General features: G+C 34.6%; 1 protein-coding gene across 1 annotated transcript in view; it reads right to left on the bottom strand.

Moving 5' to 3' along the window:
* P2RX7 (purinergic receptor P2X 7) overlaps positions 1–14,372 on the bottom strand; it is a 187,085-nt gene that overhangs the window by 144,404 nt on the left and 28,309 nt on the right. The window contains exons 4-5 of the mRNA XM_053699761.1: positions 13,217–13,289; positions 3,014–3,107 (exon numbers count right to left, since the gene is read on the bottom strand). Of these exons, the coding sequence (XP_053555736.1) occupies positions 3,014–3,107; positions 13,217–13,289 (167 nt within the window). The remainder of the gene's footprint in view (positions 1–3,013; positions 3,108–13,216; positions 13,290–14,372) is intronic.

The following is a 14,372-nucleotide window of genomic DNA, read 5'->3' as shown; positions in this document are numbered from 1 at the left end:
AAGGTAATCACAGAGATAAAAAGTATATTATTATAACTGTTGGATATGCAAAACTGGGGAATGGGTAATAAAGGGATTATCTATCTTTTAGCACAATAACAATTCTATGGTAGACTGTCCCTTTAATAGCCTGGTCTATGGCGATTTACCACCTGGGTGCAGCTTCTTTTTAGCCCAGTGAGACTCACCCATGAGACAAGATACTTCACATGGGGCAATAGAGTCTTTATGAATTACACAAACATGAAGTTTAGGTGAAAAACCCTGACCACGCCTCTAGATCTCCCTGAAAAGCCCAACTCCAGCCCCTTGTTCAATTCTGTGCGGTTTCTGAGAGGGTCCTTGTTCTATCCAGTGAGACTACTTTATTATTGTAATACTTGCTTATTTGTATTTCTAGCAGTTCTTGTTTGTTGTTTGAGATATCATGCAGTATTCTCCCCAGGACCTTTTTAGTGGGTGACCACCCTGCTAAAATTTATGCCAATATTAAGCTAAGATAAGCTAATAATGAACGTTTTTAATGTTTATTGCACAAATTATCATTAAATAAATTTATATTCAATTATGCAATTAATGTTTGCTTTGTATAGCAGAAAATGTTTTAATATAAGGGGCCGAATTATCAAGCTCCGAATGTAGCTTGATGCCCCTGATTCCGTGAACAGCAGTTATGAAGCAGAGGTCTACAGTAAAGATCGCTGCTCCATAACCGGTCCGCTGACTCGGAGGCTGAGGTCTGTAATCCGCCTGATCCTATACGATCAGGCTGATTGACACCCGCTACTAGCGTCTGCAGGGGGCTGCATTGCACAAGAAGTTCTGGTGAACTGCTTGTGCATTATTAAATACGCTGTTGGCATTCAATGATGTCTGTCAGACATGATACGCTACAGCGTATCATGTCGGACAGACATTGATTATTCGGCCCCTTAGAAAGTATTACACTGCTCCCACCTGGCTACTTCATAAGGCCACTTAGCTAAGCTGTTTTTATCATATTAACTGAGGATGCACAAGAACATAAAGGGACAGTAAAGTCAAAATTAAACTTTAATGGATTGGAAAGAGCATGACATTTTAAACAACCTTTCAGTTTTGCTTTGTTCTCTTATTAGCCCCTTGCGGCAAATGGATGTAGGTTCTATGTCACACAGAACTTTGCCCAGCGTTTTGTGTTGATGTACTACCTACGTCTGATAGTAATGTTTTTCATAAACCTGTGGTTACTCTTTCCAGAAGCATTTTTGCAAATACATGTATGCTGTCAAATGTTATTATTCTTACGTCCCTTTAACATTTTTTCTTTAATATAAAACCAACTGTATTATTTATAGGCTAACACAGCACAGTCACATACTGTGTGCATAATCAAGTTGTAAAGGAGCAGAAAAATACCTCCCTTGCTAGGAAACATTTCAAGTGCTTAAGTTTGAAGGGTGAGTAGAGGAAGATAAAAAAAAAATCTATCGGAAGATTAGAGTGGCACAGAATCAGGCACTTAGTATACGGACTGCAGTCTGGTTATGGGAAATAAAAAATAATAATTTAATAAAGTGAAACTGTGTGGTCACTGAAGAAAGCCTGCTGATCTGCAATACAGATGTATGTGCCAGTACCAACAAGAGAGAAGGGTGTCTGCGGATTCTTTTTGGATAGGATGTCATGTGTCTTGCAGCACAATGTTTCATTATTGGCCCTGTTTAAAAAATGGTTTCCGATCCTATAGTTCTCTAAGATACGAAAACTCAAGATTGCAGATTTTTTTATGAAAGCTGCAGAAGGATCTGAAATAAGACTGTTTGTTGTGTATAGTTGTATCCCTTTAAGAGTGTTTTTGAGGATATTAGTACGTAACAGAAAAAATGATAGAGGAATTTAATTAGTGGGATGTAACAAAGAAGCTTTTGTAAGCAAAGCTCCTGTCAGTACCACATATGTGTTCAAATGTGGCTTAGTTGATATGAATATATATATAGTACAGTACCCCTCTGTGTAATGATGACAAAGAAAGAATGACAGCTTCTGTCTTGCTCATGCAATGGGACAGAAATATTTAAAAAGAAAGAATTACAGAGGCTTCTGATTTCATTGGTGGTTGATTTTTAAATGTCAGCTTTTGAATATTAGACTACAATACAAGTATAACATAAAATAAAACTTACACTGGGTATGGAAGGTCCAATTTTAATATCCCCACCCTATGTTGTAGTATTATGTACCTATATAATTTAATGTACTCTCTGTTTGAAACAAGTGGGTTACACATTGATAACTATGATTATACTTTCTTTGCTACTTAGCAATATGTTACTGCATTAGACATCACTAGGACATATACTAAGTTCATAATGTACCCCCACAACCATAATTACTGCAAAATAATTATTGACTTAGGTTTCTCCATGAGATTTGGCTCTAAATAACTGGGCACAGTTTTTGTTCACCCAGTCCCATTTGAAGACACAAAAACCCCAATCAGTAGTCTCTATTGATGCTTTCATGCACTCTCAATGTTAAGATATGGCTTTCGAGCTCCTATAGTTTATGTTTCTTACATTGTTATTAAAAGCCCCATACAGATCTTAGTTATTGATAGCTCCTTTATATATTTATATATATACCAAGGGTCCAAGAGTGGTCCTACAAATGACCCCTACTAAGCCCCCCTACCGATACATGCTAGTGTTGAAGGTCCAAGAGCGGACAATATTTCTTCTTTGGGGATTTATCTCTCATAGACATTGACATATGCAAGTAGGGGTTACCTATGCCTTTATATATTATATTATTTCCAAATAGAATACTTGAAACTACATCTAGCCATGTAATGATGAATCTAACCTGAATCATGCTTATATCACGTGCTGATACTTTTTAATATGTCTGTCCATATTGTAATATAATAACTATGTGTATGAGAACTGATAAATATGGCATTTTTCTGTTTTACACTCTAGTTTTGGAAATCTATAAGCTTTATCCTCAATAAAAATATATAAAAAAAACTTACACTGGGGTGCTTTTGGACTCAACAGGACACCAAGCAGAGATTTCACATGTTTTATACTGTGAATTAAATTGAACACATCTTCCAGTTTGGATTCCTGTAGAACACAGATTGTAAAAATCTTTGTGAGCCCTGGTATTATGTTTCATATAAGAGAAGCAATCCAATGTCTCATAACAAAAGGCTTTAGCAATGGCTTTATCTGTGTGTTGACTGTATGGGGCATATTTATCAAAGCGTCAACTATGTTGCATTCGTGGGCATCAATATGCTCGCCAAACATCGGCAACCATCGCAACCGCAGATCTGAATACAATTTCCTTATTTATCAAAAAAGCCGTCAAGTACGGTGCGAAGAGCATCGGACTGGTGTTAATTAACATTCATTATTTTATTCCTTATATGTAATGTTTCGGGGTTTTTAAAACCCTGAAACGTTACGTATAAGGAATAAAATAATCTCCTTGTTAAATCCGGCGAGTGCCTTCCTCTCTCTGAATATATATATATATATATATATATATATATATATATATATATATATATATATATATATATATATATATATATATAAGCAAAAAAGATGAATGTAGGGATGGCGCTGTAAAAACACTCTAAAAATATATATATTCTTGTATGACTAGAGTGTTAAATTTGCTGCCTATGAATATCTATCTCGAGAAAACTGTATCCCCAGAAACAGTGAACCTGATAGAATAAAATGTGTAATGGAATAGGAAAAATGGGGAATAGGGAATATTCAAGATGGCGCAACACTCAAAAAGTGAGACCCTAGATATGGGTATCTATTTATAAGTGAGTAAAAAACCCAGTTAGCTGGAATAAAACAACTGGTTAATGTATATGTCTGGGTATCCAAATGATAAAAATGCTGTAGATAAGAAATAGGAACAACTGTTATTATTTGGTAGCACTATTAAATGCTATTATAGAGTTAAATAACATATGATATCTAAAAATGAATGTATACAATATACACAGTTAACTATGATGGAATATAGTTAACAATATAGTTGTTCTAGCCACGTGACTGGTGTGATTCCCACTGGATAGTGTATGACAGATTAGGTACACAAGAGTATAAATCAAAATGCTGCCATCTGCTTCTAATCGGTAATCACCTCTGAGGAAGAAGGGCACAAAAGTTTTATATCCCTTCGAAACGCGTCAGGTTCCTTGTTTTTTACCAGTTTACCAGATTTTATGAGTATTTGTTCAGGAGTCAAAGAACAAAGAAAAAATCGTTTTTACCAATGCTTTTAATTACCTCATATTATTGAGGTCTTTTGATGTAAGCGCATAATTGTTGTACAAATAAAAAGTGTGATATTTCCATACAATGTTGCACTATTGTATGTCCTTTCTCTTACATGATTGAGCCAGATTCGAGAGAGAGTACTAAAGAGATCTTTGGATCATAAGAGGACACCGCTCCACTATACCACAGACACCGGGAGGGAGAACTACCTATACACTGCGCGGCACTTACCTCATCAGATTGAGGTAACGGAGTGTAAGTATACTCCCAACGGGCTCGTTGTGGAACGTGGATACATTGTTATATTTGCCTAAACATCTGCATTACTCGCATCTATTTACAGCTATTGAAGTTTTCCATTAATATTGGACTTATATTTTGAACTTTATTGAACTTTATTGGACTATATTTAGCGATCTAAATTCGATATTGAAATTGCTCTATCATTTTTATTATTATTTTTTATCACTACATATGGTACGCTTAGGCTAATACAATATTCAAGTACCAAGCGTAGTCACATCTGCTAATATTTAGGTTACACCTGAAGCAGATGGCAGCATTTGATTTATACTCTTGTGTACCTAATCTGTCATACACTATCCAGTGGGAATCACACCAGTCACGTGGCTAGAACAACTATATTGTTAACTATATTCCATCATAGTTAACTGTGTATATTGTATACATTCATTTTTAGATATCATATGTTATTTAACTCTATAATAGCATTTAATAGTGCTACCAAATAATAACAGTTGTTCCTATTTCTTATCTACAGCATTTTTATCATTTGGATACCCAGACATATACATTAACCAGTTGTTTTATTCCAGCTAACTGGGTTTTTTACTCACTTATAAATAGATACCCATATCTAGGGTCTCACTTTTTGAGTGTTGCGCCATCTTGAATATTCCCTATTCCCCATTTTTCCTATTCCATTACATATATATATATATATATATATATATATATATATATATATATATATATATATATATATATATATATACTGTCTATCAGAAATTGTTTGCAAACATATTTACATGTCCCTAAGTTCCTTTTTTTGTTCTAAACAATGTTGTCTGTCATATCTCTGTGTTTATATTTATACCACTATATGTATATATTGTAAATGTATTATCAGTCTGAGCAGGAATAATTGTGAATATAACATGTAATCAGAGTATCATATGTATTTATTTGCAATCAATGGATATTTTAAACGGATAGGAAAGTAAAAATTTAAGTTGCACTAGTGGGACCTAGCTGCTAATTGGAGCCTGCACACATTTGTATCTTGTGATTGGCTAAATAGATTTGTTCAGCTAGCTACCAGTAGTGCAATGTTGTTCCTTCAGCAAAGGATAACAAGAGAATGAAGCAAATTTGATAATAGAAGTAAATTGGAAAGTTGTTTTAAATTGTATGTTCTATCCAAATCATGAAAGAATATTTTAAGGTTTCCTGTCCCTTTAAGAGCTGAGCCAGGTTTCTCTCTGCACCTGTCTAACCCCTCCTGATTGCAATCTATTTTAAAAAAAAAAAAACTTCACAGGTGTTATAAAATGGGCTGGCATATAAGATAACATTTCTTACTGAAAAAGAAATTCAAGAGAAGGAAGAAATACACTGAAAATAGCATGCCAGTAAAAAGGGGATTTTAATTTCTGCTGTATCTGAATCATGACAGTTTAAAGTTAGGTTGGCTATCCCTTTGAGTTATCAGCTTAAAATTCTATTGAATCAAACATCAATTAGAATTTTAAAATCAATGTCTAAAATATTACACTGTGTGTCCTAATGTCAGCATCAATGTTTATCTTTAATACTAAATTCACATATACATACTTTCAACGTATAATACACAATGTAACAAATGGCACTTACAAGTTCTGATAAGTGATCAATGACACAAGTATCGAGCAATTTGATTCGTTAGTGATAGTTTACAATGTGTATTTGAATCAGATTGGCTGATGTCATAAATCATGTGATTATGCATATTCCAATTAAAAGTGGTGGAAAAATTCACTAGTGTGTGGGTAATTTAGGAGTTTGCGTCATAATTTGTGCGAAACGTTTTGAGTCAAGTGGAGAGTGGGACTTGTATTACATGGCTTAAACATGGTGCACATAGATTTTTCCAACTAATAAAAAGCAAGTTATCTATATTATGTTGTGTATTTATTTCATTTTTATCTCTATATCTATTAGTGCAACAAGTTTGGGGCAAAACTTTGCACCAAATATGTAGAAATTATATTGTCCTCTTGCTTTGTAATGAGAGACAATGTTGTAGCATAATCCATAAGTAGTAATGTATTCATTTTTATCCCTAAGTGAACCAAATGTGGAGCAATAATATTGTTTGATTTATAAAGGGTATACAATTTTAATAAAGTTTCTAATTTGCTTTTATTATGTAATATACTTCATTCTCTTGCAGCATTGAACATAAGCTTTCTGTGTTTTCCGACTCCCATTGAGTTCTAAGGCATCCGCAACCTAAAGGGTGGCGGATTGAAAACCAGGTACGCTGAGTCGGAAAAGATGATGTTGACGCTTTGATAATTACGGCGGATCAATCTCGCGATTCGGATTCCAGCGTATTTTCGGGTTGAAGCTTTGATAAATATCCCCCAATGTCTGGCTGACTCCTGGTAATTTACATACTTTTTTCTTAACAGTAGTGATGCACCCAGCTCTATGTGTTTAACCCCCCACAAATGGTTTAAACACATATTTAAAGTACTGCTCGGGAGCTGCAGAGCACTTTAAAGGGGTTAAACATATACAGTTGGAGCATCACTAGCATTAAAATTAAATGTTTTCATTATTATGGCCTTTTAAGTCCCAAAAATGGGTTAAACACATATTCAAAGTCAGTTTTAGACTAGCAATGCACTATTGGTTAAAAGCTTAATTATGCAACTACTGAGCAAATCAAAAGTGGCATATATGCTTATCGGCCAATCAATGGCTATGTATTGATGCCCTGGAGCTGACTTTAATTATGTGTATAACCCCATTGTGGGGCCTAAACACGTAGGTATTTGCAAGCAATTACTGCAATAAGAAAATGCTGCAAGTATTTTCGTACATACATTTTACATTTGTACATTTTACAGTTTAAAATGCAAAATATTAAAATGTACTACATCTTATTTATTACTTAATTAAATATATATATATAAGGAAGAAGGCTGAAGAGAGCACTCGCCGTGAATAAATGGTTTCTTTAAACATAGGGAACGTTTTCAGGGAATAACCCCGTCATCAGACAAGTGTTGTTTTTCACTTGTCTGATGACGGGATTATTCCTAAAAAAAATTCCCTAAATTGAAATAAACCATTTTTTCACGGCGAGTCTTCTTCTATATTATTACTTGGGAAGCACCCCGACTTACCATACAAACAGTAAGTGCTTGTTTACAGCATTACTATATATATATATATATATATATATATATATATATATATATATATATAGGTACAGGTAGCTCTCAATTTTACACCAGAGAGGATATTGCAAAAAAAATCAGTGTAAAATGAGCCTACTTACATAATGTAAGTCAATGGGTAGTTAATTATGTTCCGGAGAAACATGAAAAACAGGATAAGCAAACATGGTTATTGTTCATGGAATTGCATTTAAAAGGACACTAAAGTCAAATTAATCTTTAATGATTCAGACAGAGCATGCAATTTTAAACAACTTTGCAACATATAACCATTAACAAAATGTGCGTAGTCTTTTTATATATAGAGGCCTATTTATCAAAGCGTCATCTTATATGCCAGCCCATTTTATAACACCTGTGAAGGGGTGTTTTTTAAAAATAGATTGCAATCAGGAGGAGTTAGACAGGTGCAGAGAGAAATCTGACCCAGCTCTTAAAGGGACAGGAAACCCCCAAAAATATTTCATGATTTGGATAGCACATACAATTTTAAACAACTTTCCAGTTTACTTCTATTATCAAATTTTCTTCATTCTCTTGTTATCCTTTGCTGAAGGAACAGCATTGCACTACTGGCAGCTAGCTGAACACATCTATTTAGCCAATCACAAGAGACAAATGTGTGCAGGCACCAATTAGCAGCTAGTTTCCACTAGTGCAACTTTAATTTTTTACTTTACTATCCCTTTAAAATATTTATAGATTACAAATAAATACATATCATACTCTGATTACATGTTATATTTTCAATTATTCCTGCTCAGACTAATAATACATTTACAATACAGTATATACATATAGTGGTATAAATAAACATAGAGATATGACAGACAACATTGTTTAGAACAAAATAAGGAACTTAGGGACATGTAAATATGTTTGCAAAAGATTTCTAACATAACACACACACATATATATATATATATATATATATATATATAAATAAAAGAGTGCAGGATAGCGCAGGTGGAACAGCTAGTATACACAGATCTAAATAAGGGGCAATGTAATATCATACAAAATATAAAAGATTATTATTATATTATTGCAGAAGGCACTACAAAATAAAATATATCAAATGTATGTATATGTGCAAGGGGTTGAAAAACACATAGTCCTAAAGAAGAAGAATAAACAATGAGGTCAAATAAACAATCTTCGTCACTTTCTCCCCTTTTGGATGTACACTTACTTCCAATGCCCTCAATCGTATGAGGTAAGGCTGTAGCAGAATCACAGATGGGCTTAGGCAACTCCCGTGGTATGGATCAGGTAATATAAAGGATCTCTTTAGATTCTAGAATCTTTGTCACACTTAACTCATGTAGAAATCCTGCAAGCACTCCAGATACTTGTGCTCTCTTAGTGGATGGAAACTTTCAATTCCGGTAACCATATATGCAGGAAAAACCAAAAAAGCAGAACATAGTGTAAAACCGTTTTAATGTAAATACAAGGCACAACACACTAAATTCCACTCACATTTCAAATCCTCAACAAATGAGGTATGAACACAGCACATAGATAAAATCCACAGCATCCAGTAATACTTTGTGTTAGCAAAAAGTCTCCTAGTAAGCACTTATAGTTCCAGAGTATTTAGACAAAAATAGGTCCAAAACGCATATGAGAGAAAAAGCCTTTTTCAATGATAAAACCTTACACGTTTCGAAGGGGTTAATTTGGTATGATTCCCTTCTTCATCAGAGGTAAGTGATATTCATCTAAACTCACCTTAAATAGAGCCCATAATGGTAATCTTGCTACATTCAGAACAATTTACTAAGGAAACAGATAGCAACGGGTACATCCATGCCTCTAGTGGACACCATCCTTCTTGGATTAGAAATATCCTGGTTGGACAACTAGAAAGGATAAAAAGGAATTGCATGGATCCTAGTGATTATGAAAAAGAATCAAAGAAATTGTCCCAAAAATTCTTAGAGAAAGGGTATAAGAAAAAATGGATAGATAGGGCCCACAAAAAAGTGGAGGAAAAGTCTATTAGAAGGGAAGTTACTAACTCTGAAATATTGAAAAGTGAAAAGAATTAAAGAAATGTAAACATCAGTTTTATATCTATATATAATGAGGGATCAGAAGGTATCAAACAGATCCTTAAAAAAACATTGGTAAATCCTACAGAAAGATGAACTTTTGAGGGAGAAAAACCAAATTGTATCTTTAAAAGAAATAAAAATTTGAAATCGATTGTAGCACCAAGCCACCTAAAAGATCGGAGGAGTAGGGAAAACTGGTTGAACAAAGGATCTATTGGGTTCTATAAATGCAATAGACTTAATTGCATTTCATGTGAACATATGTACCATGGAAACAAACCCTCAAAAAGTATTCTTTCCACATTGAATGGTAAAGAATGTAAGATAAAGAATTTGGTAAATTGCAAGACAACTTTTGTAGTGTATCTGCTCCAATGTAGCTGCAATCTTCAATATATAGGTAGAACAACTAGGCCATATAAGAAAAGGTTGTATGAGCATGTTACAAATATAAAAGAGGGCCTGAAATCACACAATCTATCTGACCATTATAGACAGAAACACGATAAAAATCCAGAATGTCTCAGGGGTACCATCTTAGAGCATGTGTTTGTCGGAAAAAGAGGTGGTAGTAGGGAAACCCTGTTAAGACAGAGGGAGACCTTCTGGATTCATGCATTCAATACGAGAATCCCTGCGGGATTGAATGTGGATATAGACATTGCAGCCTTTTTATAAAATGGCCCTTCCCTTATAGGAAGATCCTCTGTAGTGTTTATTACTCTTTCTTTTACATATATATATCTTTTAAAATACATTATTTTTAAAATGTTTTTTATGAATATTTTAGAATAAATTTAATGATTATTATTATTCTTTTAAAATAACCTTTAAATGGTTCGGACCTATTATCCTATTTGAACTATGTATATGCTGTTATACTAATTTTTAATTTTTAGTTTTTATGGACTTTTTATGACTATTGTTATAATTAACCATTTGATTTATTCATTTTGCAATCTATAAGTGTATTAAAAGGTCAAAATAGTCACCATCTTGTATAAGGGAAATTATACAATAATCCCTTTAATATTCTATGAAATATTGGTTTTACATATGTATATATATATATCAAATGTGTCGGTAGTATTTTAGAGCTTTTTTAAAGTCCTTAATTCGCCGGTTTTTCCCATGATTTATACTCCTTTTTTTTAATAATTTTCAACGTATACTTTTCATTGCAAGGGGTATCAGTCTATTCCAGCACCTATTTTTAAAAATAATTGTATGCTTTAATTTAACTTATTCTTTGTGGTTTTGTCTATACTGCTGTAATTGTAGTATGGTTCATTTATATACATTTTTAGTAAAACAGTTTCATAGGATTAGTATGTGTTGTTAATATAATATTACTATTCGTATTACATGAAGTGTTAATAATTAACTTTTAACTCTATAACCCAGCATGTACTAAAGAAAATATTTAAAAGGGGCGTTCTTTTATAAAGTCTAGCATACAAATGTGTAATATTGGCCTGCTTGTCTGTCTGACACCCTTAGCAACACAGTGCCTTTCTCGTGCCGCGGATGTGAGCGGTTTGTTGTCAGTATCCATGACAACTAATCTGATTCAAGTCTGTGTACTCTAGTGAAGTATGTGCTAGACCGGAAGTGACGACATGCGTTCCACTGCGACCGGAAATGCTCTTTGCGTGTCACACAGACAAGCGTTTTCTGAATGTAGCAAGATTACCATTATGGGCTCTATTTAAGGTGAGTTTAGATGAATATCACTTACCTCTGATGAAGAAGGGAATCATACCAAATTAACCCCTTCGAAACGCGTAAGGTTTTATTATTGAAAAAGGCTTTTTCTCTCATATGCGTATTGGACCTATTTTTGTCTAATACTCTGGAACTATAAGTGCTTACTAGGAGACTTTTTGCTAACACAAAGTATTACTGGATGCTGTGGATTTTATCTATGTGCTGTGTTCATACCTCATTTGTTGAGGATTTGAAATGTGAGTGGAATTTAGTGTGTTGTGCCTTGTATTTACATTAAAACGGTTTTACACTATGTTCTGCTTTTTTGTTTTTTCCTGCATATATGGTTACCGGAATTGAAAGTTTCCATCCACTAAGAGAGCACAAGTATCTGGAGTGTTTGCAGGATTTCTACATGAGTTAAGTGTGACAAAGATTCTACAATCTCAAGAGATCCTTTATATTACCTGATCCATACCACGGGAGTTGCCTAAGCCCATCTGTGATTCTGCTACAGCCTTACCTCATACGATTGAGGGCATTGGAAGTAAGTGTACATCCAAAAGGGGAGAAAGTGACGAAGATTGTTTATTTGACCTCATTGTTTATTATTCTTCTTTGGGACTATGTGTTTTTCAACCCCTTGCACATATACATACATTTGATATATTTTATTTTGTAGTGCCTTCTGCAATAATATAATAATAATTTTTTATATTTTGTATGATATTACATTGCCCCTTATTTAGATCCGTGTATACTAGCTGTTCCACCTGCGCTATCCTGCACTCTTTTATTTCTATTTTTGTACTGGTTTAGAGGTGTAAAGGGACTCCTCTACATTTTAGGATTTGGCTGCAAGTCATTTACAGCTAGGGTGGTGTGTAGAGGTGCCCGGTGAGATCACCTGGGTATTTTAATCTCTATATAGTAGCGCCTTGGGGTGAATTAGGGGCTTCTGTCCTTACTTCATCAATCTTTTTTGTTTCATATATATATATATATATATATATATATATATGTATATACATACTAAAATATGTATGTCCAATATTAAAAAATATATATAATTCAGGTCCACTTTGCACCAAATATGTCGCTACTTGCTATAGTCGCAATTAGTCCTGCTCAGAAAAAGAATACATTTACACTATATACAATAATGTGCTAAAGAGAAATGTGCTTGTTCGTGGACAGTAATGAAATGGTATAAATAAAGTTGGGAAAACCCGAATAGCCGCGACATCGATGACTGTTAGTTAACACCAGTCCGATACTCTTCGCACCGTACTTGACGCGCGTGTTTTTGACGGCTTTTTTGCTAAATAAGTAAATCGTATTCAGATATTGACGCCCACGAATGCAACATAGTTTTGATAAATATCCCCCTTACACTTTTTGAGTTAACGACACCTACTGAGCATGTGTAAGAATTCACAGAATATATGTATATGCATTTGTGATTGGCTGATGGCTGTCACATGGTACAGGAGGAATGGAAATAGACAGAACTTTTATATTTGTCAGTCTGAACTTCAAATGAGTAGTAGATTGTTTTCTAAGTGCTATTGCATTGTCTTTTTATCATGCATTTCTACAGTATTTACCGGTTCTTTAATAAACATAGTGGAAATCATCACTGAGAAGTAAATATTTATTGGGAGGGAGAAGATAGAGGAATCTTAGCACTTACCATTACTCTGAGGAGCAGCATGGCCTTTTTTACAAATGTCATCTCGAGAGCAAATTGTTTTGGGGCTTGGAAACTGAAAAAGATTCGACATTGGCATATGTTTTTTTTATTGTTTACAAAAAATAGATAACGCCTTTACTAACCAATCCCCAGCTTTGCCTAAACAACATTGTTATATTAATAAAACTTTATAAACAATAAGGCCTAGATTTGGAGTTCGGCGGTAAAAGGGCTGTTAACGCTCCGCGGGCTTTTTTCTGGCCGCACCATAAATTTAACTCTGGTATCGAGAGTTAAAACAAATGCTGCGTTAGGCTCCAAAAAAGGAGCGTAGAGCATTTTTACCGCAAATGCAACTCTCGATACCAGAGTTGCTTACGGACGCGGCCAGCCTCAAAAACGTGCTCGTGCACGATTCTCCCATAGGAAACAATGGGACTGTTTGAGCTGAAAAAAAACCTAACACCTGCAAAAAAGCAGCGTTCAGCTCCTAACGCAGCCCCATTGTTTCCTATGGGGAAACACTTCCTACGTCTGCACCTAACACCCTAACATGTACCCCGAGTCTAAACACCCCTAACCTTACACTTATTAACCCCTAATCTGCCGCCCCCGCTATCGCTGACCCCTGCATTACACTTTTAACCCCTAATCTGCCGCTCCGTAAAACGCCGCCACCTACGTTATCCCTATGTACCCCTAATCTGCTGCCCTAACATCGCCGACCCCTATGTTATATTTATTAACCCCTAATCTGCCCCCCACAACGTCGCCGACACCTACCTACACTTATTAACCCCTAATCTGCCGAGCGGACCTGAGCGCTACTATAATAAAGTTATTAACCCCTAATCCGCCTCACTAACCCTATCATAAATAGTATTAACCCCTAATCTGCCCTCCCTAACATCGCCGACACCTACCTTCAATTATTAACCCCTAAACCTCCGATCGGAGCTCACCGCTATTCTAATAAATGTATTAACCCCTAAAGCTAAGTCTAACCCTAACACTAACACCCCCCTAAGTTAAATATAATTTTTATCTAACGAAATAAATTAACTCTTATTAAATAACTTATTCCTATTTAAAGCTAAATACTTACCTGTAAAATAAATCCTAATATAGCTACAATATAAATTATAATTATATTATA

Source organism: Bombina bombina, chromosome 2, assembly GCF_027579735.1.
Source record: "Bombina bombina isolate aBomBom1 chromosome 2, aBomBom1.pri, whole genome shotgun sequence".
Classification (NCBI taxonomy): domain Eukaryota; kingdom Metazoa; phylum Chordata; class Amphibia; order Anura; family Bombinatoridae; genus Bombina; species Bombina bombina.
Note: the sequence above shows the minus strand (reverse complement) of the source record. Positions and strands in the feature narration are given on the sequence as shown.